Below are 27,403 nucleotides of genomic sequence, written 5' to 3'. Positions count from 1 at the left end.
CTTTCTTCTGTTCGCCAGCCGGCCGCAAGGAGAGTACAAAGCATGCAAGAGCTTTGGTACGCAATCAGCGTTAGGGCTCCACTACTAAAACTCTCCAATAACTTTTTGTTATCTGAGGTTACAAGCTTTTACTAACATTTCCTAAGAGTGTCCGTATAGGAATGCGCCCTTTGTCGAGTGGAATGCGAAGGCCAGAACTTGCACACGTAAATACTACACACAAGAAACAGAAAATACTAGCTCTTAGGTCTGGTTAAATGTCCTGATGTATCTTTTTAGGAAAAATTTGTAGCTGTGGAAGCGGGATGGAATTTGGCCACGAAACTAAGGTGCCAACAATTCTCTAGCTGTGTAACACTATAGCCCACAATAGTAAAAGCATAACAGCTCTTTGAATACATATATACCACAACTTCACCAACAGACTTGCTTCGGTAAACATGAAGGGAGATGTTGCCATATACGTCAGGGCATTTCGTAAGCGTCCGTCGCGGGAACGGGGAGGCCGTGCCAGAATTTTTATTGATTCGTTTAGAAGCTATAGACGTTTTTATAACTGCTACGTCAGATGAGTGCACGGGCTTCGCTGCAGACGAAGTCGAAAGAGCGGACCGTCAACTGCGTCTTACCTCTCCTAAAGCGATATGTGCTCAAAAACATAGAGGTAATTTGCGGCACATGTTGCATCGTGAAATTTAAGCCGAGCAGTGTATAGTGAAGTCATTGTCAGATTAACAGCATAAGGCTGCAATTGGGGCTGTAGTCAGTGTAATCAGTGTTCTCTTATCCGCCTTGTATATTTCTCACGAAGGACTTTTCAGACAAAGGCGCATGTTCAGCGCCGTAACGCTCTATAGATGCGCGTTACGGTGCTGCTGCTGGCACTTGAAATTTCAGTACCGGGTGACATTAGCCTGGGCTTGCTATGTGCTTCGCCGCTTGCGATGTACACTTTCTGTCCCATGACTCCTAATACAATGGCATGCGGTTCTAACGACGCCTTTATATTAACCAGCTTGAGGTTAACTGGCTAATATCGCAGGCGATAAACTCTTACTCTGCACATAAGATTTTCAAATTCGCGGATGTTATTACAAAATGTATTTGCAGCTTCAGATTTTTACACGTTATATTTGCGTAATTGCCGTGTAAACACTGCCTTTCTCCAAGGAGGCTATCCTTGTGTGGTCGTCTCCCGCTTCCTTTATCCAAGTAGCGCTCCCCGATCTCTAAAACCCCATCCGCAGTCACGTTTCCGATCTCCCGTTAGCACGTCCCGGTGACATCCAGGCTTTCTACTGACATATGTTCGCGCTATCTTCAATTGTCCCTTTCATTTCTACCCCCGCAATGCATACTCGCATAGCGATGAGCGCTCGTATACATCTGGTGCTGCACCAGTATCACACCACCGACGTCTCTGCGCGGTTACCCCGCCTTCAAAAGGATCCGAGCTTGGCTCCTATCGTCAAAGCGAGTGCATGCGCCGAATGTGTGCACGCTCGCTGCCTTCAAAACCGTTCCCAGCTGCCTACAGCCGTCGCAGCAATTACTCAGATGTCCAGCCGCAGAAAAGGCCACCCACGCACCGGACGGATATAGATATGGAAAACGCACACACGCTCGCTGTCCTACGGCCGGGGACGGCGACCAGGACGGCCTGAGCCCTGTGGCCGCCTTAATCGCGCGCCAAGCCTCCTCTCTCTACGGGCGCGAACGCAGCAGGACCCCGCGCGCTGCGGACAATTGCCTCGCAAGTAATCAACGCGCAGGCCGGACCGCGGCCGCATTTAATTGCTGACCCCCCCCCCCCCCCCGCTCCCTCCCTCGTTCTTCCCCCACTACCACAGACGTGCATTCAAGGGCTGCGCCAGGCGCACCGTCCGGGAAGCGCGGGAGGGAGAGCCACTGGCACTCCTGGTGGAAGCCCGAGCGTGCGCACGCATGCAGGAAGAGGTCGCGCGCACTGGCGGCAGTGATGAAATATAACGTCCGCGAGAGATTGCACTTGGCTCCGTGGGTGAAACAGGTCGCGAGGTGCTGCCGTTCTGTGGGACGCGAGGAAAACGTGGGCTAGGCCGAGTAAGCTGTAACGAGCCGGAGTAGGCACACACGCACTGAAATAGGCGCGGCTGCGGCGGGTAATAAGGACGAGATCAAACAAAGGGGCGGGCTCGCATAAGAGTGTTTGCCGAAAAAATTATCGAGAGAGTGGTGCTCCAAAAGCTGCCCTGGCACCTCGAGTGTTAGGCTGTCTCTAGGGTCCTTATCATCTCGTGTTGCAAGAAAGCCAGCTTTCAGCGGAGCGTGCATTTACTCGACACGTTCGAAGCTATAGGTAAATCAGACACGTTCATCCGATTTATTTCATGTGCCTGGCTTGTCGCCTTATCAAAATGTTAGCAGGTCATTCACAATTGTCAACATGCTCCGGGCTGGTCTGCTGACGTTGATGGGGATTGGATACGCTGCGAAAAGAAAAGATGCGGCACGAGCGCGGCAAACTGTATCCGAGAATAAAATTGGCATCCTGCATGTCTATCGGGTTCCGGGCTCTATGGTTCTTACCGGCAATTATAAAACCTTTTCAGATTCAAAACAAGGTTGAAACTCTATCTCATTTTTCTTCCCTATCTACTCCAGTTTAATCTTCCTTGACAATATTGCTAAGGTATGAACTATGCTGGACCATTGAGCGGTGAAATAAAATGTGTTCCCTCTTCTTGTGCATGTATACAACCACTCTGCATTCTGCCCTTCTGTCTGTCAATGTTTTGAGGAATCGCCGGCAGTTATACCCGAATGCAACAAGGGCAGCAACCACAAATGGCTTTTCAAACTATTACGGGTACTATCATACATCACCCGACCAATATTAATACTTTAAAGCAGTCTGAGCTGTCGCGCGGCACTTGGTTTGCAAAACTACCAAAAAAAATAAAAAATAAAAAAGAAGCCATGAACAAACACACACACACACACACACATGTGGAGTACTTTTTACTCGACTCGTAGAACCGCAATTTACAGAAAGTAACGGCTAATTTTACGGCAGGTGCTTCTTATAGTATGTTTATTCGTTTGCGCTCTTGTTTTTTGTTTTTCATCTTTTTGAATGTGTGCACTGCAACTCTGACTGTATATCTTATCTGCTTGATTGTGTGCACGGTAAGTGTCCCTCATTTATTCTAACACTTCTGTGTAATGCTTGCTTAGGCCTTTAAAGTACTTAAATAAAAAGAAGCGCGAGTTCCAAAGACGTTATAGGCTAGCCAATCACAATTCATGGCGTAAAAAAAATTAGGACCGCTTCGCAGTAGTGGTGCCAAGCCTGAAGTAAATGCGGAGCTGGGCGACGTTCTTTGTTTCTCTTTATTTTTCTCTTTCTTTATTTATCTTTCTCTCTGTTTTTGCTATCTCTTTTTTTTGTGCCTGTTTATTTCAATTTCTTTCTCGCTCTTTCTATCTTTCTTTTTCTTTGTTCCTTTTCTCTCTCTCTCTCTCTTTCTGTCTTGCTCTCTGGTTTTTCTATCTCTTTTTGAGTCTGTTTCTTTCTATCTCTTTCTCTCTGTGTCTATTTCTTTCTCGATTTGCTATTGATTGGCTATCGATTGCCTATTGATTGGTTATCGATTGGCTATTGATTTGTTATCTCTAGGCTTTGGCCATGTAATTTGGGCCATGCTAAGAACATCGAAGCATTTTCTAGAATTCATTGGTTATTGATCGATTATCGATTAGCTATTGATTGGTTATCGATTGGTTATCACTAGACATCGATGGCTATGCTAGAAGCTGCCTGGCATATATCCGCTTTCAGTGGCGCATACCCGCCGAGTTTTTGCGAACGCCGCACGCAGATCGAGAAGCTCAAACAGCTCCCTGTTTAAAAAAAAGAGAGAGAGAGAATCAGTGCTATCCCAAGATGATACAAATGGCGACTGCCAAACGCCGTGCCATGGTGCGATATAGTCTGAAATATTCGTCGTACAGTCCTTCATCTCGATAAGCCAAGTTGCGCGCTATTTCCCTCGCTATAGCTTCGCCAACAGCGTTTGATTCTTCTTCGGCCTCGGCTCGCCTTACCAGCCGTTCTTCCTTTGTTTCACAGCCTCAACTCCCATCAGCGTCCTCGGCTTTATGGCACCTGGTACAGGTCTGGCTTCTCCTGTTGGCCTTCATGGCCGGAGCGCTTCAATGTCTTCATTTCTCAACTTACATTCGGGCGTAGCTACAGGGTTGGTAGACGATGTTTAAATAAAAACGGAAAGAAGAAAAGAAAAAAGGTGCCTATTCGGGGCTTTTGGCCTGAGTGGAAGCGGGGTTGAGATGGAGGCCGCACCGCAGAAATGTCTGAGAGCGGAAGCTCACAAACCTCCGGCGACTGAAAAGGACTCGTAGCTATCGGTCTGGCTGCTCGAATGCTCGCAGGTCTGGTCGCAAAGAGACAAACGCGTAGAAGAAAGGAGTAACGGCCGTATAGCGTATACGTCCGCAGCTGTACATTCGCCATAGATTCGAGCACGGAAAGCCGCGGCTTCCGATGAAAAGGCGCGCCCAGCTAGAGACGCGAGCGAGGCCCGCAGGGGCGAGAAAAGAAGTGAGAAAAAAAAAAAGATGCAGGATAAAGAGGCGGCCGGGAAATAAAGCGCGACGATAACCCCCAACGACCACCTTTCGGGAAGGCCTTTTGAAACGTCCAACAAACAGACGCACAGACGCCGTAGTCTAAAAAAAAGGAAAACTTGAATACAGTAACGAAGACCAGCTATACCCAACGCGCCACTCCGCCCAACGGGTCCGCTCCACAGCGCAAAGTTTTCACACGCGCATGGAAGCCGAGTCTATACAGTATGTATATAGGCTCCATACCCTGACTGGGCACGCAACAGAAGCAACAGCTTGAAAAATGTATAAAAAAACAGAAGCAAATAACACAGCAAAGAAAAACAACCGCTCCAACACTGCGCTCACTTCGCAAAGATCCTGATGGCGAAGAAAAGTGGAGGAAACTTCCAAAAGGGTTATCAAGTGGCTGCGAATGTTATCGACGAAAATAGAACAAAAAAAATGAAAGAAGCAGCAGTTAGGTGCGTTGCGAGGAATTGCAGCGGTGGAAGGCTTTCTGCGTCCGATGCCGCTGTTATTTGTTTCTTCGGCTTTCTCGTTTTCACGCGTCCGCGGAAAAATAAAAAAAAAAAAGGAAAGATGAAAAGAGATGGGCGCCGGAGCTCTCTTGGAGCCGTTTCGATTGTTGCCGGTTCCTCGGCTGCCAAAGTGCGCGCGCACACACACACGCACGGACGCGTAGAGCGAGCCGGGTCGACGGATAGCACCCTCCTCCTCCCATTCGTCAGGAATGTTGCCGGCTGCCCGCGTAGTACTTGTCGGCCTTCTTCGGCGGAGAAGCGTTCGTTCCTTTTTCAGCAGAGTGCATCTACAAGAGGTGTATACATTTACGCCCAGAGCGCTGGCAGAAACGCCCGCTATCTATTTATCTATCCATTGAACTGGCTGTCTATCTAGCGCTGCTGAGCAGATTATGCTGTCTCCTTCCTCTTCTCGGAGCCAGCTCCGTGCGCCTTGCTAGGCAACAGCCCGCGCTTCCCTCACCATTCCTGCCATCGAAGCTGGTGTTCGCCCTTTCTTTCGGTATAATGCCCAGAAGCTTTCTTTCTTTCTTTTTCTTTCTTTCTTTCTTTCTTTCTTTCTTTCTTTCTTTCTTTCTTTCTTTCTTTCTTTCTTTCTTTCTTTCTTTCTTTCTTTCTTTCTTTCTTCTGCTAGCCTCCCTTTGCTGACGCATCTCGAGTTTACTCCTTTCCATATATTCTCGCATTGCTGAGCACGTCTGTATACAAACTCAAGACGCGCCTCTCCGACGAAGTAGGTTTTCGGTGAGAATTTGCCAGTCAGCTTCCTCCTTTACTTCTTTTCTTCTTTTTTTTAGCTCACTGACGCCTCCAAGGACGAAAACCCGAAGTGACCGAGGCAACGTAAATATCAAAAAGAGCTAAAGGAAAGAAATAGTTGCGCAAGGCTGACGTCGATCGGCACTCTTTGAGGAGGCGAAGGAAGGAGCCACGCGAATGGAAATGGAACCTGCAACCTCTCTTCTAGTTTGCGCCGGGCCGAGATGGGGTCCAGAAATCCCCGTTTCGTCATAAGGCCCCTGGCCGAGATTAATAATACTCTTACGGCCCAAACGCAGGTCTTCGCTCGCTCGAATGTGAAGCACTCGTTCGCGTGCCAGCATACTTTGCCACTTCTTCCTTTCTTCTCTTATTTCTTTTCCCCAGCGATTGCGCTCATGTTTGGCCTTTCCTTAATTCTCTGCGCTTGCACGATGCCCCTCCCGTACCCGCAGCACTCGCGGCCCTCTGCGGACTTCCCGCGCCTCCCTCTGTTCATTTCTTTGTTCTCTTTTATCACTTCTTTCCGCTCCCAAGCGACCAAGAATGGAACAATCCAAACGAGATTTCGCCGCCACCGCACCACGAGCCGTACACAAGTGTTGTAGCTGCGACGGTCCGCACGCAGCCGCGGCACGGCAGCCGCAGCACGCGCGAGCTGAGGGAACAGCTCGGCAAGGTGCATGAATAATTCTCCTTTAGCCCGAAGGAAAGGAGGCTCTTACCTATGTGGCGGAAGAGCGCTTATGCGTCTTGTTTCGGCTGCTCATTAACATGTGTAACAGCGCGTATCGCCTAACCGGATACATATCCGCGCCGCAGCCGCGCGCAGCAAAATCCAAAACGTGCTGACCAAGGTTTTTAACGCCGCGCGCCAGGACCCCGCAATGGCGTGCGCGGGCGCATCTCGCGCCACGCTCGCTCTTTCTTGTACGCCCCCCCCCCCCCCGCCCCCCATCCCCGCTTCCCCCTAGCAAGCGGGCCTCCTGATTAATAGTCGGCCGCCCGGTGAGCCGCTGGTCCCTAAGCCGATTACACTAAGGCACTTTTTCCGCGCGCGCCGCCGCCGCGCAGTGTACACCCCGTTCGCTTCTTCCCGAGACGGCGCGCACCCGAACCAACGCCTTTCCTTTTCCTCCCCATGGGCAGTGCAGCCAGCACATTACGGCACTTGCTTTCGACAGCTTTCACCCCTTTTCTGCGTGACCACTCGTGCTTTTTTTTCTTCGCAACACACGCACTAACGCAAACGAAAAAGAAAAGAACGAAGGCGCTGGGGAGAGAGGCGGGGAGGTTCCTTCTCGGCAGTGCCCTTATGCAGCCGAGTCCCTTCGCAACAAGTCCAGGGAGTTGATGCGGTTTGATACGAGCCAGTTTTGTAGAAAAACAGGTGAACGAGTAACGGGACCCGCATCGACAAACAGTGCACGTTCGCGCTGCACTGAATTGCCCGAAGACGCCGTGTGGATACGGTGCCAGTAAAGTGGGCGCCCTCTCTGCGGTGTCGACGCGTCTCTTTGATCTCCACATACCGCACGTTTACCGCTACCCGTTTCATATTGCGAAAAGAAAACTAAAGCAAAAGGACGGCTGGCCTCGGAGCACATAATCCATGAACTGCTTTGTATCTCGCTTAGGACGAGGCCCTTTGTTTCTTTAGCTGCCTCTCTCTCTCTCTCTCTCTCTCTCTCTCTCTCTCTCTCTCTCTCTCTCTCTCTCTCTCTCTCTAATATTTCGTCATTACACTCGTTTCTTACATCTGTTTACCTTACGGTGTAACAATCTTGTAGCAACCAGTCTATACTCGGTTGCAAACTAAGAAAAAACTTAGGTTCCAGCGACAGAACCGCGGTGCGCCTACCGTTCGGTTCTGCAAGAGAGTTGTGCCACTTGGTTTACGCTCGAAGTTTGAGCATTTTCTCTCTGCTAATGAATGCACTTTACAAAATAGATGTTCGACGTTTTTATACGTTCTACTCTGAGTGAGTACTGATGACAAAATTTCTCAAAGAAAACTTTGCCATGGCGCTCGGGTTTTCAACATAGAGCAAGAGACAAAAACGTGTATCTCAATGGTAAAATCAACTACCTTAAACACGGAGCGAACGTAATTAGATGGAGCGAAAATGAGCGAACGTAACTGGAGCGCCTATGCAAATTCTCTTGTGGTTGAACAGCGATGACTGTGGGCGGAGCTCCAAGGTTGCAACCGACTATGCACCTTTTCAACGAAGGCTCCCTGGGGGCCGCCATAATAGGCTGTTGTGAACATGCGTGGCTACCCAAAAATGCACTGCCGAGGCTGTGACGTCAGCCTTTGTACTCCCTACAAATGCGCCCTCGGACTACCAGTCAACACCTCGACGGAAAAAATCCTTAAACTGGGCATAAACAACACAGTTCAAGAACACATCGAGGCGCACCTGCTTGCGCAGAAAATGAGACTCATGCTGACTCCAACGGGCAGGTACACGCTGCAGATACTGGGCATGAGGGATGCTTGCCGAGAAATTAACAATACAGAGAGTATACCGAAGGACATTCGCCAGATCATTGAGGTCAGCCCATTACCTAGAAACACGCATCTGAAAATACATAGGGCCAGAAGAAAGGCAAGATCAGAAGCACACGAAAGAAATTTCACAGGGAGAACAAATGTACTGTACGTTGACGCAACCACATACAGAGAACACTCTGGGGCGGTAGTGAGCGTTGTTGATCACCAGCTTAGGGAAGTCAACAGCGTTTCGATCAAAAGCAACGACATCCTCGAGGCTGAGGAAGTAGCGATCGCTCTCGCCATCACGCACCAGGGCAAAGAATCCACTGCGGAAATAGTTACGGACTCGCAAGAAGCGTGCAGACAATACAGCAGCGGACGCGTATCCACTGCTGTCATCCGCATACTCAAGGCGAGAAAAAACACCTTCTCGTGCTGCTCCATTACGTGGACACCAGGCCATGAAACTGTGACTGGGAACCAGCGTGCTGACGCCAACGCCCGAGCATACGCCAACCGGGGGGCGCACAACGACGGGGAACCAAACACGGCCACTAGACGCTATGGGGCAATTCTAGAACATCAAAGAGCCCTGAGGAGGATTTACCCTCCTCCCCACAAAGACCTCAGTAAAGAGCAGTCGGTTGCCTAGAGACAGCTGCAGACTAATACATACCCAAATCTCAGTCTACTTAATAACAAAATCTATCCGACTACATACGACAACAAATGCCCGCTATGCGGGGAACATGCAACACTTTATCATGTTACATGGACCTGCCAACACTCAAAGGATGTGCCAATAAACAACACACCAACACCGGAGCAGTGGGAGGCTGCGCTGTCCTGCTCGAAGCATGAAGAACAGCTCAAGCTGATCGACAGAGCGCGCAAGATGGCAAAGGCCACAGGGGCCCTGGACTGAGGGCTCCACCTTCGCCGGGAGAATTTCTTTGCACCAATAAAGTTTTTCATTCATTCATTCCCGTGCAACAATCTAAAAAGGAGGCCCTCCCTCTCTCCGCTGAAAATGTCTATAGTTACGAATGAAACTACCAGTCACTCATGCCCTGAAGTTAAAACTATTACCCACTCCGGTATCTGATCTGATAACTCTGAGGTAGCAAAGTGGTGAGTTGGACTTCACTGTAACATGCCAATGTAACTCTTTGGGCAATGCTTCGCGGTGTTTTGCAGGGGCGGAAAGTAAAAGCGCTCGTGTACCATGCATTGATCAGCAGTCACCTTCAACGACATGCTTTCATTTATTAGGTCCACCTTTGTGGGAAAAAAAAGAAGACATCCAAGCCCGTCGTGCAATGCGCGATGTCTTACAGCTTTCCCAATCTGCCTTAGATATTCCCCAAGTGTCAGAGGTTAAGAAGCCACACAGAAAAAGCCACGTTCCCCGACCACCTGCGCTAACTTTTAAATCGGTTTGCTCACACAGCCGCTAACAGGTTTTCGAATATACAAACCCAAGAAAGTTAAATTTCCTGACAGAAACTGCACGCCGCTAGACAGACACTGCTGTTGCACATGCGACCTGCGCCACTCACCTTGAGTACTTCAATCAATCAATCAATCAATCAATCAATCAATCAATCAATCAATCAATCAATCAATCAATCAATCAATCAATCAATCAATCAATCAATCAATCAATTTTTCAATCAATCAATCAATTTTTATTATTACAAACTAAGTTAATTACAGCATATAAAATATACAGACGAAGGTCCCAAAGTACACGACTGCAATGGTACCCTCGACTTCAGCTGCCCACCCAGGCAGGCCCGAAAGTTCGGTCTTTATTTTGTCATTTTCGAATAACTGTGTTTTCCGAAAACTCCGTGCTTGTTTATTTCGCGCGCAGTTGAACGGGCTGCTATCGGTGTACGGCCAAGCGGTAATTCAGAGAAGGTACCGCGCGTGTATGGCGACCTTACTTAAAAGGGTTGTCATATATAACACCAGCCGTTCTGGGCATTTTCATGTCTGGTGAAGAACTGAAACGAGGCACAGAATATGCTGCGACCAACGCTAAGACCCGCAGCGATCTTAGCATTGATCTCAGCATATTCTGAGCCTTTTGGAAAGGGGTTGCCGTCGCCAATAAATGGCGACAAGAACATCCTTCATTTATTTTTATTTTATTAAAAAATTGGGGCAGCTAAGCACCAGTGGTGTGAAAACAGGAAACAGCGAAACTGGTGGCGTTTCTCTCCTCATTTCCCTCCTCCTCACCCTCACTTCCCTTTCCCACCCTTATGCTATACTATACCATACAGGGCTATGCTATACTTTGCTCTCTCCCCTCCTCCTTTCCTTCCTCACCATCACATCGCTCCTCCTCACCCGCATTTCCCTTTCCCATTTCCTTGCTATACTATACAAGCCTATGCAACGTTCTACCCTCTCCCCTCCTCCGTTCCTTCCTCCTCGCCCTCACTTCCCTTTCCCAACCCTTCCAGATTCGCAAAGCTATGCGAGGCTCGGCGCGGCGTTGCGAAGCTAGGCGCAGCTGTGCCAAGTGACCACGCGCAGTGACGTCCGAGCTAGGCGCTAGGCGCAGCTCGGCGAGGCGTTACAACGTGGCTTTTTCTGCCAGACTAAACAGCTCCGCTGTTGAAAAACTGTCAGTGATGCAGCTCGTGGCACCCACAACTCTGCCAGGTCATGCGATAAACGTTTTACGGGTTCTTCTTCCTGTGTACATGGATGAGCGATATTGCTTTCTACATATCATATACTGACACTTATCACGTCATGACCGTTCACCCCCTCCCCATTTCATGAACAGCGAAAAGGCCAAGGGAACAACTGTACGCCTGAGCGAGCCAACCAACTACTTCCGCGGGTGATTCAGACAAGGAATTTAATGGTTCTCCCTCCGATACCAGTATTCCCAATGTTTGACGTTTCCTTCAGGAATAAAGCAAGTTTATTTTTGTTTGTTTTTTATGCGTACCAGTATTTAGCGAGTCGGCTCGACCATGGCGAAATGAGCAGCTGCGGCTCTATAGGCAACGGATTCACAGTGCGTCAGCATTTCTGACGGTGGCACACGGCAAGGAAGCGCCGTCGTCCCTGATTAGCGATAGGCTAACGGTCTGCGAGCACAGTTCTTTCGCTTAAGCACGATTGAGAGCGCTGCAATACTGTAGCGCATGAGCGCAGACACGTGGTTTTATCTCATATTTCCCGGGCTATCTTCAAACGCCGGAAAAAACCAGACGCAGCATGTACGTTGCCACAAAAAATTGCATTGGTCGTTTTGGAATGCTCTCTACAACGTAATGAAACGCAGTCATAACATGAATACTAAAAATTTGCATTACTGATCTTAGTTAATCAAATGATTAGGCGCAAGATACGAATACCCTAACGAGCGCCACATGACGGCAAACCCATATGTCGTCGTTGGTTTCATTCACTTACGGTTAACCACATGTTTAAATAATTTGTTCTTGTTACGTGAAGCACCCGGTACATGCGTTGTCTTTAATACCACACGCATACGCAAACATCATGCTTCCCATAAAGCGTGTACAAAACAACCACGACATCAGCAGGAACAAGCCGAACGAACATAGTGTTACGCATATCTTGGATAATTCCCGTTCACTGAGCTTCCGTTCAAATTTATTTCTGCGCTATTAGTGACTGATTTTTATTTTTTTATCTTTTTGTAACTTTCATCTGTAGGTATTCAACTAGCCAACGTGTTTAGATTGTCTGATATACGCTCTATGCGAAAACTGAAGGCATGTGACTGTATAGCTTACAAATTACAAGAACGCCGTGATTTCGACGGATGGCCACACAATGTATGTTATTGGAATGCTTGCTTCGAGAACTCGTGAAGCATCATCGGCTGTACGGGCTGGCTTATGGCAGTGAAGAAGGGAGAGATGGACAGGTGCGTGTGTGCCTGCAGCAATGCGCAGCCTGCGGACGAGTTGTAAAACAAAGAAAGAAAGCGAGCTGACACTCTGGCTCTCTGGTTCCGAAAGTCTCGTCAGTCTCCCACGAGAAAGCCAGGTGTTCTTTCAACCTGAAAAGGTTTTTGCGTGTGTACGGGGTTGTGCGGTGCGGGCTATCCTCAACAGTGTCTCTTTTACTCACATGGCTCAAATTTTCCGAGAACGTTCGTTATACCAGTTTAGGCGTTAAGGCCACCGTTATAGCTATATAAACGCGAACACAAATTAGCGCACTGACGTCTGACATACAGCTCACTCGTTCTGCATACAACGCAAGAGTCAAAGAAGGCCGCGCGTGAGAAGACTATAGCGTTAGCCGTGTCCTGCACCGGCGCAATTTCGTCTTCCGCGACGTATGCACGATAATGCTTTACGCGTAATACACGGCGAGCACGAGTAAGCCACCTACCAGAACGACCGAACCGCCACGCTAGGCCGTGCGGCGAAGCCCAACTCGTGCGAGAGAGCAGCAGAGCGTACTCTCAATGCAGGGAAGCAGCACGCGCTGCAAGCGCGCGAAGCAGCGCGCGGGAGAAAATGGTGCGCGCATTAAAGGAGCGCTTACCTTTGCGCTGACGCTGCACACGGCGAGCAGGAGAGCGAATAGGAGCCGCCACCCTCCGCTCAGCATCATGCTGCCTGGGGCTCCCTTCTGCAGCGCTGAGGGAAGAAAGAGGAGCGCGGACGTTAGCGAGGAATGCGGTGTCAATAGCCGTTTGGAAAGCAAGTGTAAGAAGCGAGAATCCGCAAGCACGAAACGGGGCTCGGCCGCCGACTTCCAGACCGTACTCTGCGGTAATGACGTGTGTTCAACGCTAAAAGTGTCTTACACGGCCGAGAAAACAATTGTGTGCGCCACCCAAATTGCATGCGGGAAAATGCTTTGCCATGAGCATGTAACCTTAAAGAAACAAACCGTATCAGTTCTTTTTTATATTTTTTGCTGTAATAGATTCTGTGGCTGAAGAAATAGAACAAATATTTAGTGTACGATGACCATCTCACTGGAATGGCGTTTCACCATGCGTGCGGAAAGCTTGTTCCCCGGGCCAAAAGCGATCACCTCACACGAGTTCAACCATTCCAGAAAAACGGAGCGAAGCGGGAGAAAAAAAAAAACTATGGCAGCTTCGCACTAGTGGCGCCGAGCCTGAAGGAAGAGCGCAGCTGGGTGGCCTTCTCTGTTTCTCTTTATTTTTTTTTCTTTCTTCTAATTCTTTCTCTTTCTCTTTCTCTCTGTTTCTCGTATCTCTTTTTCTTTTATCTGTTTCTTTCCAGTTTTTCCTTTCTCACTCTATTTCTTTCTCTTCGTCGCTCTTTCAATATTTCTGTCTCTTTCTTCCCTTTCTCTCTCTCTCTCTCTCTCTCTATTTGGCGCTTCCTCTTTCTTTTTATTTATCTTTTCTCTCTCTCTCTCTTTCTCTCCCTTTCTTTGTTTCTCTCTCTTTCTCTATGTTTTTCTGTCTTTTTATCTTTTTACGTATTCATTCCCTTTATTTCTCTCTATTTTTCTCTTCCCCTTTCTTTCCATCGCTTTCGTTCCCTTTCTTTCTTTCTCTCTTCTTTATCTCTCTTTTTTTTTTCAAGTGTTCGTTTTCGCTTTGACACTCGCGCCTACTGTGCACGGTAGTGGGGCTTGTCCAATTCCTGTGGCGAATACCCACCTGAGGAGTTTTGCACGGCGGAGCACAAGTTACGGGCAGCTTAAACATCTTCGCTGTTAAAAATGCTACTCTGAGAACATTAACAGTACTTCCACGTTTAGGAGACACTAATGAGCAACATTAAATTAGCTTATATTGGCAACGTGCTCTTCCAGCACTATGGAGAAACAGTAAAGCTGAGGGGACGGGTCAGCAGTCGAGACAATGTGGAGCTCCTCTGTGCATCGTCTCGTCGTCCGTTAACCCGTCCCCGTCGTCTGCGCTGTTTCGCCATAATGAACGTAAACCAACTAGCCCTGCTCATAAAGCTCTTTGAATCATCTTTTCTTTTTTAATTTTAACACATTTATGTGGCGGTAAAGGGTCGTTACTCTAGACAATCAAGGTAGCGAACTTTACTTCTTTTTTTCTTTTGCGCCTAAATCTAAACGCTGTCACAAAATACACCACCACAGCTTTCGACGCACTTCTTATCGTGCTTGAGTGGTTTTGGAGTGGCAAATGTTACCGGAATTTACAACTTTGAGTCTGCGGTCGCTTTAGAATGGAGTGTAGTCATAAGATTTATATTAAAAACAAGCTTTCATTGCATTTGGCTATGCATTATAATTCCTACACATGCGAGGCAAGGTTTTTCAATATTAACATTCTCGGTAAAAGCAAAGATGTCTCAGCGCGCGAAATGATGACAGCGTACAACATTAGAAAGAAAAAAAAAAGAAAGACCTGTGTGAGTAATATTCTGTGCGCACTTAATACGTACCGATTGGCCAGTTGGTAAGCCATGATACTGATTAAGTGCACTACATCATCAATATCATATCTGTGCTTTTACGTGGCGGTGAATGCCAATATATTCGATCTAAACCATCCTGTGCTTCTATGAAAGATTTTCAATGTGCTGTGGTGTGATGCGTGAAACCTTTCTGCGCATTCTTTCCAATGCAGTTTTAGAGCGCAGCTCCTAGGCGCCCGTTCCTGCGCTGAGCGGCGTCGCCGTCGCCGTTGCCGTCGGTGGCTTAAGAAAACAAGAAAAAAATATCCAGGATCGGATGGGATTTGAACCCGAGCCCTCTGCGTGACAGTCGAGTATTCTACCGCAGAGCCACGCCGTTGGTTGGAACTCATTTGCAAAAAGTCCCTATTCAGGCGCCGTGTCGGGCAAGGAATTGCGTTAACCTATGTAATATAGCGTAACAGAAGAGTAAAATAACAACCAGTCATCACACAATGCTAATTGCGCAACGAGTGCGTGGTTTAATACTTCCCGCCCACTGCAATGTGCTTAGCCATAATTCTTCATCATCATCAGCCACATGCAGCATCAACAAAGTGCACATAATGAATTACAGATGTGTAGCGGGTACCTCGCTTATCCGCAGAAAGACGAATAATGGCGTATTGGGTGCTGTCCGACTTCACAAGAATTATGATTTATGGCGTAGTCGATACCTTGTGGAAAGCCGAAACTTCAAACACAGTTAGCCTTGCCCAAACACGAAGCTGCATGCACTCAGAATTCGCATTAGGCAGCATCGTAATCGTCGGTGATTTTTTTTTTAAGAATAAAATTAGTTGCGCGGCTTATTTTGAAGACGGGGGTTGGGTGGAAAATGTCGGTTTGAGGCTTTTGAGAAATCATTTAACTATTTATCATACTTTATTTACTCAGTGATAACAAACAATCGATGGGGTTTTACGTGCAAAGCCACGCATATGATATGAACCACCCGGGGTTCCTTAACATGCAACATGCACCTAAACTTGAGTGCAAGGCTCTCTAGCATTTTGCCTCCATCGAAATGAGACCGCAGTCGGTATCGAACGCGGGTCGTTTCGGTCAGCAGCCGAGCACCACTACTACAGTACCACTGCGGTGGCCCGTTTACTTACTCAGATGACTTATAAAATTCATTGTTATTTACCGTTTCAAATTATTACTCCAGGGTTTCACGTGCCGATTAATCATGAGGCATGCAATTAATCCTGAGGCATGCCGTAGTGCGGGACTCTGAAATAATTTTGTCTATCTGGAGTTTCTTTAACGAGCACCTAAATCTAATCAGACGGGTGCTCTTGCGCTTCGCCCCCATCGAAGGTGCGGCCGCCGTGACCCGGAAATCGAACCCGCGTCCTCGAGCTTATAGCGGCACGACACTTTATCAGCTAAGCTTACTTGGGGTTTATTTATGCGTGTTCACACATGTGCTACGCTAAATTAATACGAAAATTATGGAACAAATGCCACAAATCGACAGTCCTGCGCAGCGCACCGTATACATATATATCAACCAAAGAAGCATAACCTTACGATATCAAATATTCTGTGTTATACGTATGCGCTAAGCTGTCAACGCCACATGGAGAGCCATGGCAGCCGTCTACATGGCTCCACTGGAGAGTGAAATGACTGAAACGTGGAATATGCAGGCACGTTCTTCACTGGTGCGTAACCTCCCGATTGCAAGAAAGAAAAAAGAAAAGGACCAAACCAGTTACACTCCCGAGATCCTGCTTCCGTACCGCACGTCGTGTGGCCGCTCGTAAAGCGGTTCTGATTACCCCGTTTTTAGCCTACGGAAGCAAAAATTTTAAAGATTTTACCCTTCTTTGACGCACGGATTCCCGTGGCTCGCATTGGATTTTCGCTCGAGTGCCAAGCGTCCGCCCATGTTTTTAAGTGGATTCCGCTGACTTGTACTGGACTGCACATTCCCCGGCTGCTAAATCAGCTCAAAAACGAGCCGAAATGCGCTTTATGCTTGAACCGATTATACTATGAAATAAAGCAGCGAGAAAGCGGCGTAATAAAGTTTTCCTTCAGAATAGAGCAGTTAACGGGCAGTCGCTTGTAATATAAAACACGTATAGGACGGCATGTGAGGACATCAACAGCCAAAATTAAAATGGTACGCGCTCAACATGAGACCACACCAGACCCACATGGGTTCTTAGTTGGGCTAGTGGGTTTACGTATACATTATGACGAAACAGCACGAACGACGGCACAGATCAAAAAACGAACAGGACGCAACGCTTTGCCCTGTTTGTTCTTTCACCTGTCCCGTCGCTCGCGCCGTTTCACCATACATCAGATTCTTGATATATTCAAAGGGGAAATGAAGAAAGATGCCAAAGAACAACGACCCAAGACATTTTTTTTAATGCAACGCGGTGCTTTTAATTCTGGACAGGCGAAGCCTCAGCCTTTATTTACAAGCATGTTCTCACGTTTGTTGATTGCGCCGAAGGCGAATCCTCTAGCCATAATATAATGTTCTTATACTGAACGGACGGAGGTGATTTTTTTTTTAATTTGTGGGAATAAAATGTATTTTACAACGCTGCATCAACTTTCAATTACTCAGTTGCGCACCATAATTCGGCACCTTATTGCTTAGCGTGAAAAAAATCATCTAGTCGAATCGTTGCGATGGGTTGTTCCCCATGCCGAAAACAATTACTGAATTGCTTTTCTTTCACTGTAATATACGCAAGGTTCAAGGTAAAGCTTGCATTGAAAAACGTTCAACCTAATATGGGCCGCTACGGTACAGTAGATTCGCTTCTCATCGGCTGTTTCATGGGCACCCCTCGATTGCCTTCTGCACGCTAGGGCTGGACTGGTCAATAGTGACTGTGGCGTAGCCGATTGCGAACGAGTTTTTTTTTTTTTTCTCACTCCTTCTGCGTAAATCGACTTTGGTCTTCAAGATGAACGAAAAGCATATTGATTTCCGATGTTATATGAAGCTCGGGGAGGAGGAGGGAGATGGAGGAGATGGGAGAGGAAGTGCCGAACGGGGCTGTACCTAGATAACCAGAGGCCAAATTCACAAAATTGTGCGCTGGCGAGTACGCTTGCGAATGAAAGGAAGCCTCGACAAACAATATCTCCTTCTTTGCGATTCGCTGGCGTCTGCTCTCACGAACGTAATTAACGCAATAACGCATCTGTAAATATGGAGCTCTGGCCTACAGTGTGGTCTGTCTACAAATAATGCTTAGATATTTGTTCTGTTGACTTGGTCATCGTCACGGTGCCTCAAGTTAGTGCTTCAACACTAGCTCGAATGCGGCTTCTATGCCGCGACAGGTGTGTGCGCGGCCTGAGATTGCTTGTAATAACGTTAATAATGGCGCGTGGGTGGTGTTCCTACGAGGGAATCATTCAGTACCGTCAACTGGTTTGGGGGGGGGGGGGGTGATTTTTAGTGAATGTTTAGTGAATTTGGCCGCTGATAATCGTACCGCAATAAATATATGTGCATGCTAGTGAGCCGCCTTCTTCCTCTGACGATATTGTTAGATTTGACGCCATGCGTGGTTTAGGCGTTGTTATTTCGCAACTGTATCCCCATTGGCGCATCCTTATATATGGGTCCGCGTGATTTCCAGCCATCATCATTTTCATGCACGGATATAATTTCTTTTTATGAACCGCGTTTGAAGCTTGAGACTTTTTATCGCCATTGTGATATGTATGCTTCCTTTGAGCCGCTGACGCTGTTTTTTTTTTTTTATGAGCGCTTCAGTGAGACATCGGAGGCAAATGCAGCACCATCTAGTAACGAAAAAAAATTTCATGTGATGCATACAACGTAATCATCTTCCACTACGTTATTTCTCCGTTCTGTCCTCCGAACTATACAGTTTCTCAGACGCCTCTGACCTCGGAGCCTGTATGTTCACATCTTGCCGCAAATATCCAGACGTATTTCTGAGCGATAGGTCAGTGATTAACGCGCTCGGATTCAAAGGCACATTGCCGAAATGTCAGAGGTTCAGGCTGCATGGATCTGACGAGGTGGCCTGACGATGTCAGCGATCGTCGTCAAACCATTGGAACTGACCGGCACATGGCAAACCCAGTTTGAAGCTCTTAACTGATGTCGCAGTAAAAAAAAAAAGAGAGAGAGAGAGAGAGAGAATTTCGCATGTGTGGCAGGAAGCTCCTCATTATTTTTGTTTTCTTTCGCCATTACCGTAGATGAAAATTATTGAGAAGTGGAACATCCTTGAGATTAACCAAAAGCGACAAATATTCTTGCGGTGTGTATTTCTTGCGCAAACGTTCCTGCCTCCATACCGCTTTTTAAAAAAAACAAGAAAAAAAACAATAGGTCTGCGGTTGGGGGAAGAAAGACTCGTAAGGAGGGGACTAACACTCCTAGGTCGAACTGCTCGTTCATGGCCCTCTCTGCTAGCATTACAACCGCAGCGCATATATACGGGCGCACACGTACAGAGAAAAGGGGGAAAAAAGAAAACAAGAAATGCATACAGAGAAAGAAAGTGCGACAAAAAAAAGGACGACAAATTCGAGTGCGGCGTGCATATCGGCTGCGGCGCTCTCCATGGCAACGCTAACTGTCGCGCGCAGTTTGTGCAAATCTTTCGGGCAGAGAGCGAATCCCTAATGGGCGTCACTGGGGCTCAGTTGGAGCCGTTCAAAGAAATCTCATCAGTGCGCGCCAAGTTTTAACGTCGACTCGACCGGGGCTTTCTGCGTGTCGTTTTCCCCTCCCCGGTGAGTACCCCTCTCAGCCCCCCCACTGCCGTATTCGGTACTGCCGCCGTAGGCGCGTTCGACTTTATGCGCGAGCTTCTTCCCTCGAGTAGTCTGTGTGCGCCCCTTCGCGCTTCCTCCGCTCTCGTGCCCCTTCCTTCTCTTTTTTCTCGTTCTTCTTCCTCGGCTTCGTTATATGTTGGCTTCTATACGGCTCTTCCTACACTTCTTGTCGCTCGGAGGTGTTCGCAGTGCAGAAACTCTGCTGCGCACGAGCGCAGTGCCCATGTGCGCGCGTTTTCGAAGGGGCGCCAGAATCCCACGCCCTGCCTCCTTCCTTCCTTACTTCGAACCCCCCGCTGGGGATTCTAGGTTTTCATTGCTACGATTCGTGCCATTAGTTTAGATTATGTGCTACCCCCCCCTCCCCTCGGAAATAAATTCGTCGCTTGTTAAAAGCGCCGGATGGGCTTTCCATAAGGAGGAACCTGCCGCCTCGGTCGGCGCTGCCGGGCAAATGAGGTGAAGGAGTTGGAAAAACAAGCTGCGACAAGAAGAAAGCGAAGAAGTGAAAACGTACGTACTAAGCGAATCGAACGACCCGCTTCTCTCATTTTTATTTCCGCTTATGTTTTCCGTTTCGGCTGACGTGTTCCTTCACTTCCGTTTTCTCTCGCAACGCGCGACACTCTATGTCTCATCCTCCTTGGTCTCTCCCCCCCCCCCCCCTCTTCCCGTTTTTTTTTTCTTTGCCGTGTCTCGGTCGCTTCCTTCGTGAGAGGCAGGGAGGGGTCGCGGACCACTTCGTAATCTTTCTCTTCCAGGGCATGCGTAAATATTGGCATAAAAACGACACTTTTAGAACGGCGGACGAGGCAGGAGAAGAGGGCGGGGAAACAAAAAAAAACGAGACACGGAAATTCGCGTTAAAAAAAGAAAAAATCGATGCCCAGCTCAGGTATGTCGTGAATGTCCCATCCCCCCCCCCCCCCCCCCCCCCGTCGTCGTCTTGAAGACGTGCACGCCTATACACTCGTCTCTGCGGTTACAGTCTCTCATTTTCTTTTTCTGTTTGCCTGCGACGGCGCTCGTGCGTTATAGCGTTATAATACAGCCGAGGCACTCGCGGTGCCGAAATCGAGCACGTATATTTGCATAGGTGGTTCAAAAGCAATGAGAACTACACCCCTTATTTTGTTATGATCCTTTTCTTTTTCGTTCTCTTAGCGTTTTTTTCAACCAGATATTTGGCAATGTATACAGTATAGATGGTATTCAATACGCCGCTTCTGTGACACCTGCTTACCTGCTCCAGTTTTTTTTTTTAAGTACTTGAAGTGTTCATATTCCATCGTTTTATTCTTCGCTCTTTCATTTTTCCACACTGCATAGCAGATCCGGTAGTTGCCCGTTCACCCTTTGGCCTATCACGCCAGGGAGGTGACACTATAAGACACTCCCAAAATCGCCTTCAGGCCAGGCCACGTTGTTGCGCCTGTCGCGTTCTACAGCTTAAGGTGAAGCAAATAAAAAAGGGGCTACATTGTATACAGTCAACGGGAAACAGTTAAAAACAAGCCAATAGTGCGCAGCTTTTTCTTTCTTTTCTTTTTTCTTAACTGCACCCCTATGCCCACCGACAGATTCGTAAACGACGATGATTCAAAGATGAGTGGTGCAGCGGTGGAAACCAATCGAAAAGAAAGAAGCTGGAAGAGAATTCCGATAAATGTTCAAGCCAAGTGCGGTTGAGCGGCCTAAATAAAGAAGAAAAAAAACGAAATGTCTAAGGCAGACTGAGGTCATTAGGCGCGCATGCCTGAAAGCGAAGTGATAGCGGCCCACTTTGCATTTCATTTTGATATTTTCCTTCTTCGACGCCTCGTCTGTTACCCGAGTTCCTTTTGTTCCCTTCCCCAATATTATTTCCTTGTTGCTTGTGGAGAGAAGTATAGAACGCGCATACGTAGGTGTAGGTAGGAAACGCCTGTCGAACTTGGATCGTGTCCGCGCTAAGCGCCACGGGCGTAGTATTGTTTGCAACGACACAAAAATATAATAACTCGGGATGTCGCGACGGTGCTCCAGTAATCTTTCTCGCCGACTCCGCTTCCTTTGACGGCTTTTATTTCTTTTTTTTCCCCCGCTTCAGTCACGACGGCCGAGCGCAGACTGATTTCCCTGACTAATGACTCTCGTACATCACGGATGGCGGTGAGTACGTGCATTTGCATCGAAACGCCCAATTAAACCCCGATCAAGGAAGGGTACGGCACGAAACGCCATTTGCGGCGTATATAAGAATACGTGGGCAGGGCTTCGCAAGGGCGGCACCGCCTGTCGCTTCTTCCTCTTCACGCCTCCTAAAGAGGCGTGGTCCTTATGAAAAAAAAAAGAAATAAGAAAAACGTGAGCGACGGCGATGAGCCTGCAGCACGTACATGCTATGTACGTAGAGAGAGAGAGAGAGAGAGAGCCGGCGCACTGATCAAACGGTGAACGACCAGGGTGTCGGGAATAACGGGGCGCACCCCTTTACTTAAGTGCGTCGTCGCCTATAGTCGTACTATACGCGTGTCAAGGCGTGAAGGTCGCAGATGGTCATTCTCCGGCCGTGATTTCGGTGCGTCGATCAACGCACCGGTCGACAAAAAAAAAAGTTTGAACCGTGGCCAAGCGACGATGAACTACAATTAAACATTTGTAAAAGATATGAAGGACACCGGATGCCACTTTTTATTAACCAGTTCCAATTAGGCAGATTTCCATTCTTTATTTTTTGCTTAACATACCGTCGCAACGATTAGTTCATATTAGTTCGAAAGATTGACTTTATCACCACATGATCACAAGTTAAAGTGACTGCATGAAAGTAGGCGCGCTATAATATAGTGTGAAATGAGAGGAAACAGGGGGACGTAAGGGGCTGTTTTCTCCGGTATCGTGAATATAATGGGCACCTATCGTTGCCGCCGACAATAGTCATTAGTCCATGCTTATTTGCGAAGTTCCTTATTCATAGAAATAGTTTCGTAGCGGGTCTCGTGCCTCTGGCATAATAAAATGGCGATTCGTGATGCTTGATCGGTAACATAAACAGCTTCCAGCAAGTGTGCGCAGTCGGCATGTCTACCCTTTCTATCGCGCCCATAACACTAGTCATCGTAAAACTGATCTTACTTCAGTCAATCATTGTACGAGATACAGACAAAAAAAAACGAATCCTATCCACAATCGGGACAGGAGCGTTGAGTAACGTACCTCGTACGCTCTTGCACGGGGAATGTAAGCCGCGAAGAAAAATTTTGCGGACAAACGGAGACACTCTCTTGTAACGCACCTGAATCAATTGCATCTCTTCTTACTAAAGCGCATGTAACATTTCACGCTTTCCACAGTCGCCTAAATGGACTGCTAAAAATAGCGACTGCTTTCATGCCCGTTAGTCATTTCTCTAGACAAAGTGCTGAGGCATTCCTATGGTTTTCCTATAACATCCTGCGTAGTAGTTTGGGCACTCACGACGAGACCACTGAAGCTGTTGTTGGACATCGAAGTGCCGACCTACCTCCCTCGTCAGAAATTAACTTTAGCAACTGAGTAACATGACGTCGAACAAAAGAAAGACGAATAATGCAGAAAAAAAATTGCGGAAAAAAATAGAGCATCACTCAACGCATCGCTTGCTACGTGAAGTGATATGTACTGACAGCGCGCGCTGCATCAGCGACATGTGTACGTGCATTAACACGCAGCGTGCGTCAGCAGAACTGTCTTTATGTCTTCATAATCATTACACGAAAAACAAAGAGAAAAAAAGAACTTTGCGCGCAGCGAAGCATAATGCTATGCCCACAGCAATTTGTGGGAGTTCAAATTTTTAATGTTGTCTACAGGGCATGTTATACACGTCTATAGTTTAAAAAACGAATGTCATTTAATGTTGGACATTACATAATGCTCAATGTATATGCATTATGTGCTGCAGTGGCCAATCGGTCTGCCGGCACACCTTAAGTAATGAAATCGCCCAGAATCTCCTGAAAACCTACTTGACGAAAGATACAATCTGTAGTCCATTTCAGAATTCGTGGGTAATAAACAGTTATCATTGTAATTGTTTGTTTGTTTGTTGTTTGTTTGTTTGTTTGTTTGTTTGTTTGTTTGTTTGTTTGTTTGTTTGTTTGTTTGTTTGTGTGCGCGCACACACATACACACGCACACACACACGCATGCGCGCATAATCTGCCTAGGCCCTGTGAAACAGGCTTTGCCCCTCATACAGTCTTATTGTGGAAAAGCCAGCTTCCTCAAACACTTTTCACAGTTTTTTAGGTGTGTGTGAAACGAAAACGTGGCAGAGGGGCGGCTTATCATCTATGCGCACAATGACGAAAATTGCGACTTTTCGTGCGAACAAACATGTTGACAAACAACCCAACCTTTCTTTTGTCTGTAAAACGAAGAAAACCGCGAAGTACATCGCAGCTACATCTAATTAACCTCAGGGTAAAACGAAGTAATCTTGTTTGGTGTTATACTTTAACCTTTCTAAGGAGCACCGAGCGTCGCACCTGTCTATAAGGAACTGTATACATAACGGTGTGGTACTTTTCTTTTTACATTCAATCGACGTACCCTCCACCCACGTTACAAAATCACTTCTACTTCTGTTTGCCCACACACACTGCCTTACATCCGCAGAGTGCATGCTCGAAGTCAAGTCGGTGAAAGACGTCAGAGAAATAAGATTACTGTTCACAATCACCAACGTGTTGGCTGCCAGAATGGCGGCGAGTTGACGAGCACGGGTCTACTCAGTATGCAGCGACATAGATAGAAACGGCCCGCGGAAGTCGACACGCAAAATGTATTTCTGCGCGAACGTAGAGCGTTGCGCTTCCCGGCAACGCTCGAAGATTTCGCCGTCGAGACAACAACTGCACGGCGAGGCTCTCTCTCCAGTGTTTACGGGCGATGTTTTCGGCAAATGCGTGCGGGCGCGCAAAAACACACAAAAAAACAGGAAAAAAAAACGCTGACACGTATAGGCGTTCCTTTCGCTGAATGCGCGCACACTATAGCCTACATTCATACATATATAGAGATGTATAAATCCTTGCACAGGGGGGGAGCTTATGTGAAGCATTTGTATATTTGTGCGTCCAGACGTGCGCGCGACGTGGCAGCGACGTTCTTGGAAAGAAACAGACTGCTACGTCAGATTTCATGACTGTCTCGACGCCATCTGCATGCGCAGCATTGGGCTCGCCGGCGCGGAATCCCCACCCAGTCTCATGTTTATGCAGACGTGCGAGACAAAGACGGCCACCGCCGTCGGCCGCACGTCCGCGCCAACCGGAGCGGAAGTGTCGCTATTCCGCACCACTGGCTCCTCGTCGGAAAGTGAAGAGAGTTGCTCGCGTAGATAACACACGCAGAGGTCGGGTTTGACGGTCGCATTGACCGCTCCTTATACACAGTTGGTTTGTTTGCCTCGGTCATTTGCTTCAATTCCAAAACAAGTTCGCAAGATTTAGGCCGTATATACGGGGTGAACGCAATTATTCCTATAGTTACAGGCAGTCGATACACGCGACATTTTTTTGTGTAATTCCCATCCCCCCCCCCTTTTTTTTATGAATGCGGATTTCTTCTAGCGTTATGAGTATAACAAAGGGGTCGGGTAAACTTAGCCAGCATGAAATATATGTGCAATATATAAGAATAATGTTATTTTTGTTCGACAATATTCTTACACGCTCGTGGAGTTCGTTCGGCACAAATTAACCAATCCCTTCCCATGTGCATGCAAAAAAAAACGTCTTTACTGAAAGCATTACTCGCAGCCGCGTTAGAAACGACAGTTCGGCGCCCATTATCATGTATATTGCGAGCACAACATTCACCGTACGTCTTCATTGCCGGTGTATGCTCATCATGACGTTGACGTCAAATGTTGACGTCATCACCATTACTACCAAAAGCCTGCTTGATCTGTTTGTGTAACTGTCACGAAAACTTTGGTATACGTTTAAATAAACATAATGCGAAATTGTCTTTGTTAAAAGTCATATGTAGTGGTATTATGTGTTTTGTGCATGTGTATTTGCTAAAATGTGTGAACTTAAGAACCATCTATACCATGTCTGGGTATAAGAGCACTGCTGCTGAACGGGTGGCCAGAGCTCAGTCAAGCTGCGTGGAAGCAGCTTTTTTCTCTGGTCTCCTACTTTTCGCCGGTGTAACATATTGTATTGTTTATGGCGAAAGTAAAAGTTGATTAATTGATAATTGATTGAAATTGATGATTGTTGGCGTCGTCGTTCAGCGCGCGGCCTTTCCTGCTGAAGAATCTGGATGACAGCTGTGTTCTAAGAGGAGGAGGAGGGCTTATTCACTTTTTGAATAGTTAATGTTTATTAAGTGCCGCTGTTAGCTACCTCGTTTATGTCATATACAGATGCAGTACACGTTCGTACACGCGTTGTAGGTTCTTGCTACTTGCACGCCAAACAAAAGAAGCGACGATTGCGGTCATGGAAAAACTGTTTACTCGTATAGGCTGAATGCCGAGATAGGTGTATTTCATGCTTTATTTCTTGCTTTGTGGGTATTTAAAAAAATGTTCTTTTTGTTAAGCAGTGTGCATTCAACAGTGGAAGATATGCTCTGAAAGGCATCAGCTATCCTATGATTCTACATTATAGTTCTCCTGCCAGAGCAGTCTTTTTTTTTACTTGCTTGCGTTCAACGTTATTTGTGTTGTTGTCGTCGTCGTCGTCGTCGTCGTCGTCGTCGTTGTTGTTGTTGTTGTTGTTGTTGTTGTTGTTGTTGTTGTTGTTGTTGTTGTTGTTGTTGTTGTTGTTGTTGTTGTTGTTGTTGTTGTTGTTGTTGTTGTTGTTGTTGTTGTTGTTAACAACTCTATCAAAGTTCACATCTACAACAACACCTCATCAGAATGCTTTTCTTTCTTTTCCACAGTTCCGGCTAACCCGGCGCCAAAACGTAACACACAAGACGACCCTATAGAAGCAAACAAGTTTGAGGGGCCACTCTCGCCGTCGCGCTTTCTAGAACACTGATGGCGGTACGTCCACTCCTCGCGCATGCGGCGCTCCCGGCGTCGACCGGATAACTTTTTCTTCTTGGGCGACATCGTCATCAGCGTCAGCTCGGGTGCTGCTTCAGCCACGTTTTTGTGGCGGACACCCAATTCGCCCAATTTCTCTCCGCGCACTCAGGAAAAGCAATCAGATGTCGTAAAATATACAGCACGACCCTGTCTTCTCCGCTTCCCCTTCCACGAGTCTATAACCATATACTGTCTTTCGCGTTTGCTCGTTCCCTCTATACTGCCAGAGCGCCGGGCGCCCGCTGCTGAAAGGTCGCAGGCGTAAGTGTACGACCCGGAGCGCAGCTGGGAAGCGAGATTATACGCTGCATTCTGGGGCTTTGGTAAAATCATGCTAGAAATAATAGTGAAGGGGTGTCTCTAGTTGGGGTTCTAAGCTTACTACGACGGAAGCTAACAGACATTTAAACGGGTGAACAGCCGTCAGTTGGCTGCTTTGTAGCCCACTGTCTAATCATTTTTCCTTGTTATTTTCAATATGCTTGTTAATGCGTGTCGAAGCAAGCACTTAACGAATAAGCGTTGTATTATGATCGAGACATGACAGGAAAAAAAAAATGTTCTCTGTCTCCGGTTGTAGAGGTTCTAATAAAAAAAGACAATCGTATCAACATCTTCAATAAAATGGCTTGCTGAGCTACACAGGCATGACACAACATTACAGATTAGCACAGAGAATCTACCCTTCGCCGCGTAAAAC

General features: G+C 47.3%; 1 protein-coding gene across 2 annotated transcripts in view; it reads right to left on the bottom strand.

Annotated features, from left to right (window-relative positions):
* LOC119397534 (follistatin-related protein 5) overlaps window positions 1-27,403 on the bottom strand; it is a 387,880-nt gene that overhangs the window by 327,234 nt on the left and 33,243 nt on the right. For both annotated transcript variants that reach the window (XM_037664959.2, XM_037664967.2), the window contains exon 2: window positions 12,961-13,055. In XM_037664959.2, coding sequence (XP_037520887.1) covers window positions 12,961-13,029 — 69 coding nt within the window. In that variant the 5' untranslated portion in view covers window positions 13,030-13,055. The remainder of the gene's footprint in view (window positions 1-12,960; window positions 13,056-27,403) is intronic.

Source organism: Rhipicephalus sanguineus, chromosome 1 (assembly GCF_013339695.2).
Source record: "Rhipicephalus sanguineus isolate Rsan-2018 chromosome 1, BIME_Rsan_1.4, whole genome shotgun sequence".
In the NCBI taxonomy this organism is placed as follows: domain Eukaryota; kingdom Metazoa; phylum Arthropoda; class Arachnida; order Ixodida; family Ixodidae; genus Rhipicephalus; species Rhipicephalus sanguineus.
The sequence above is the reverse complement of the archived record's forward strand: the minus strand, read 5'-3'. Positions and strand labels throughout refer to the sequence as shown.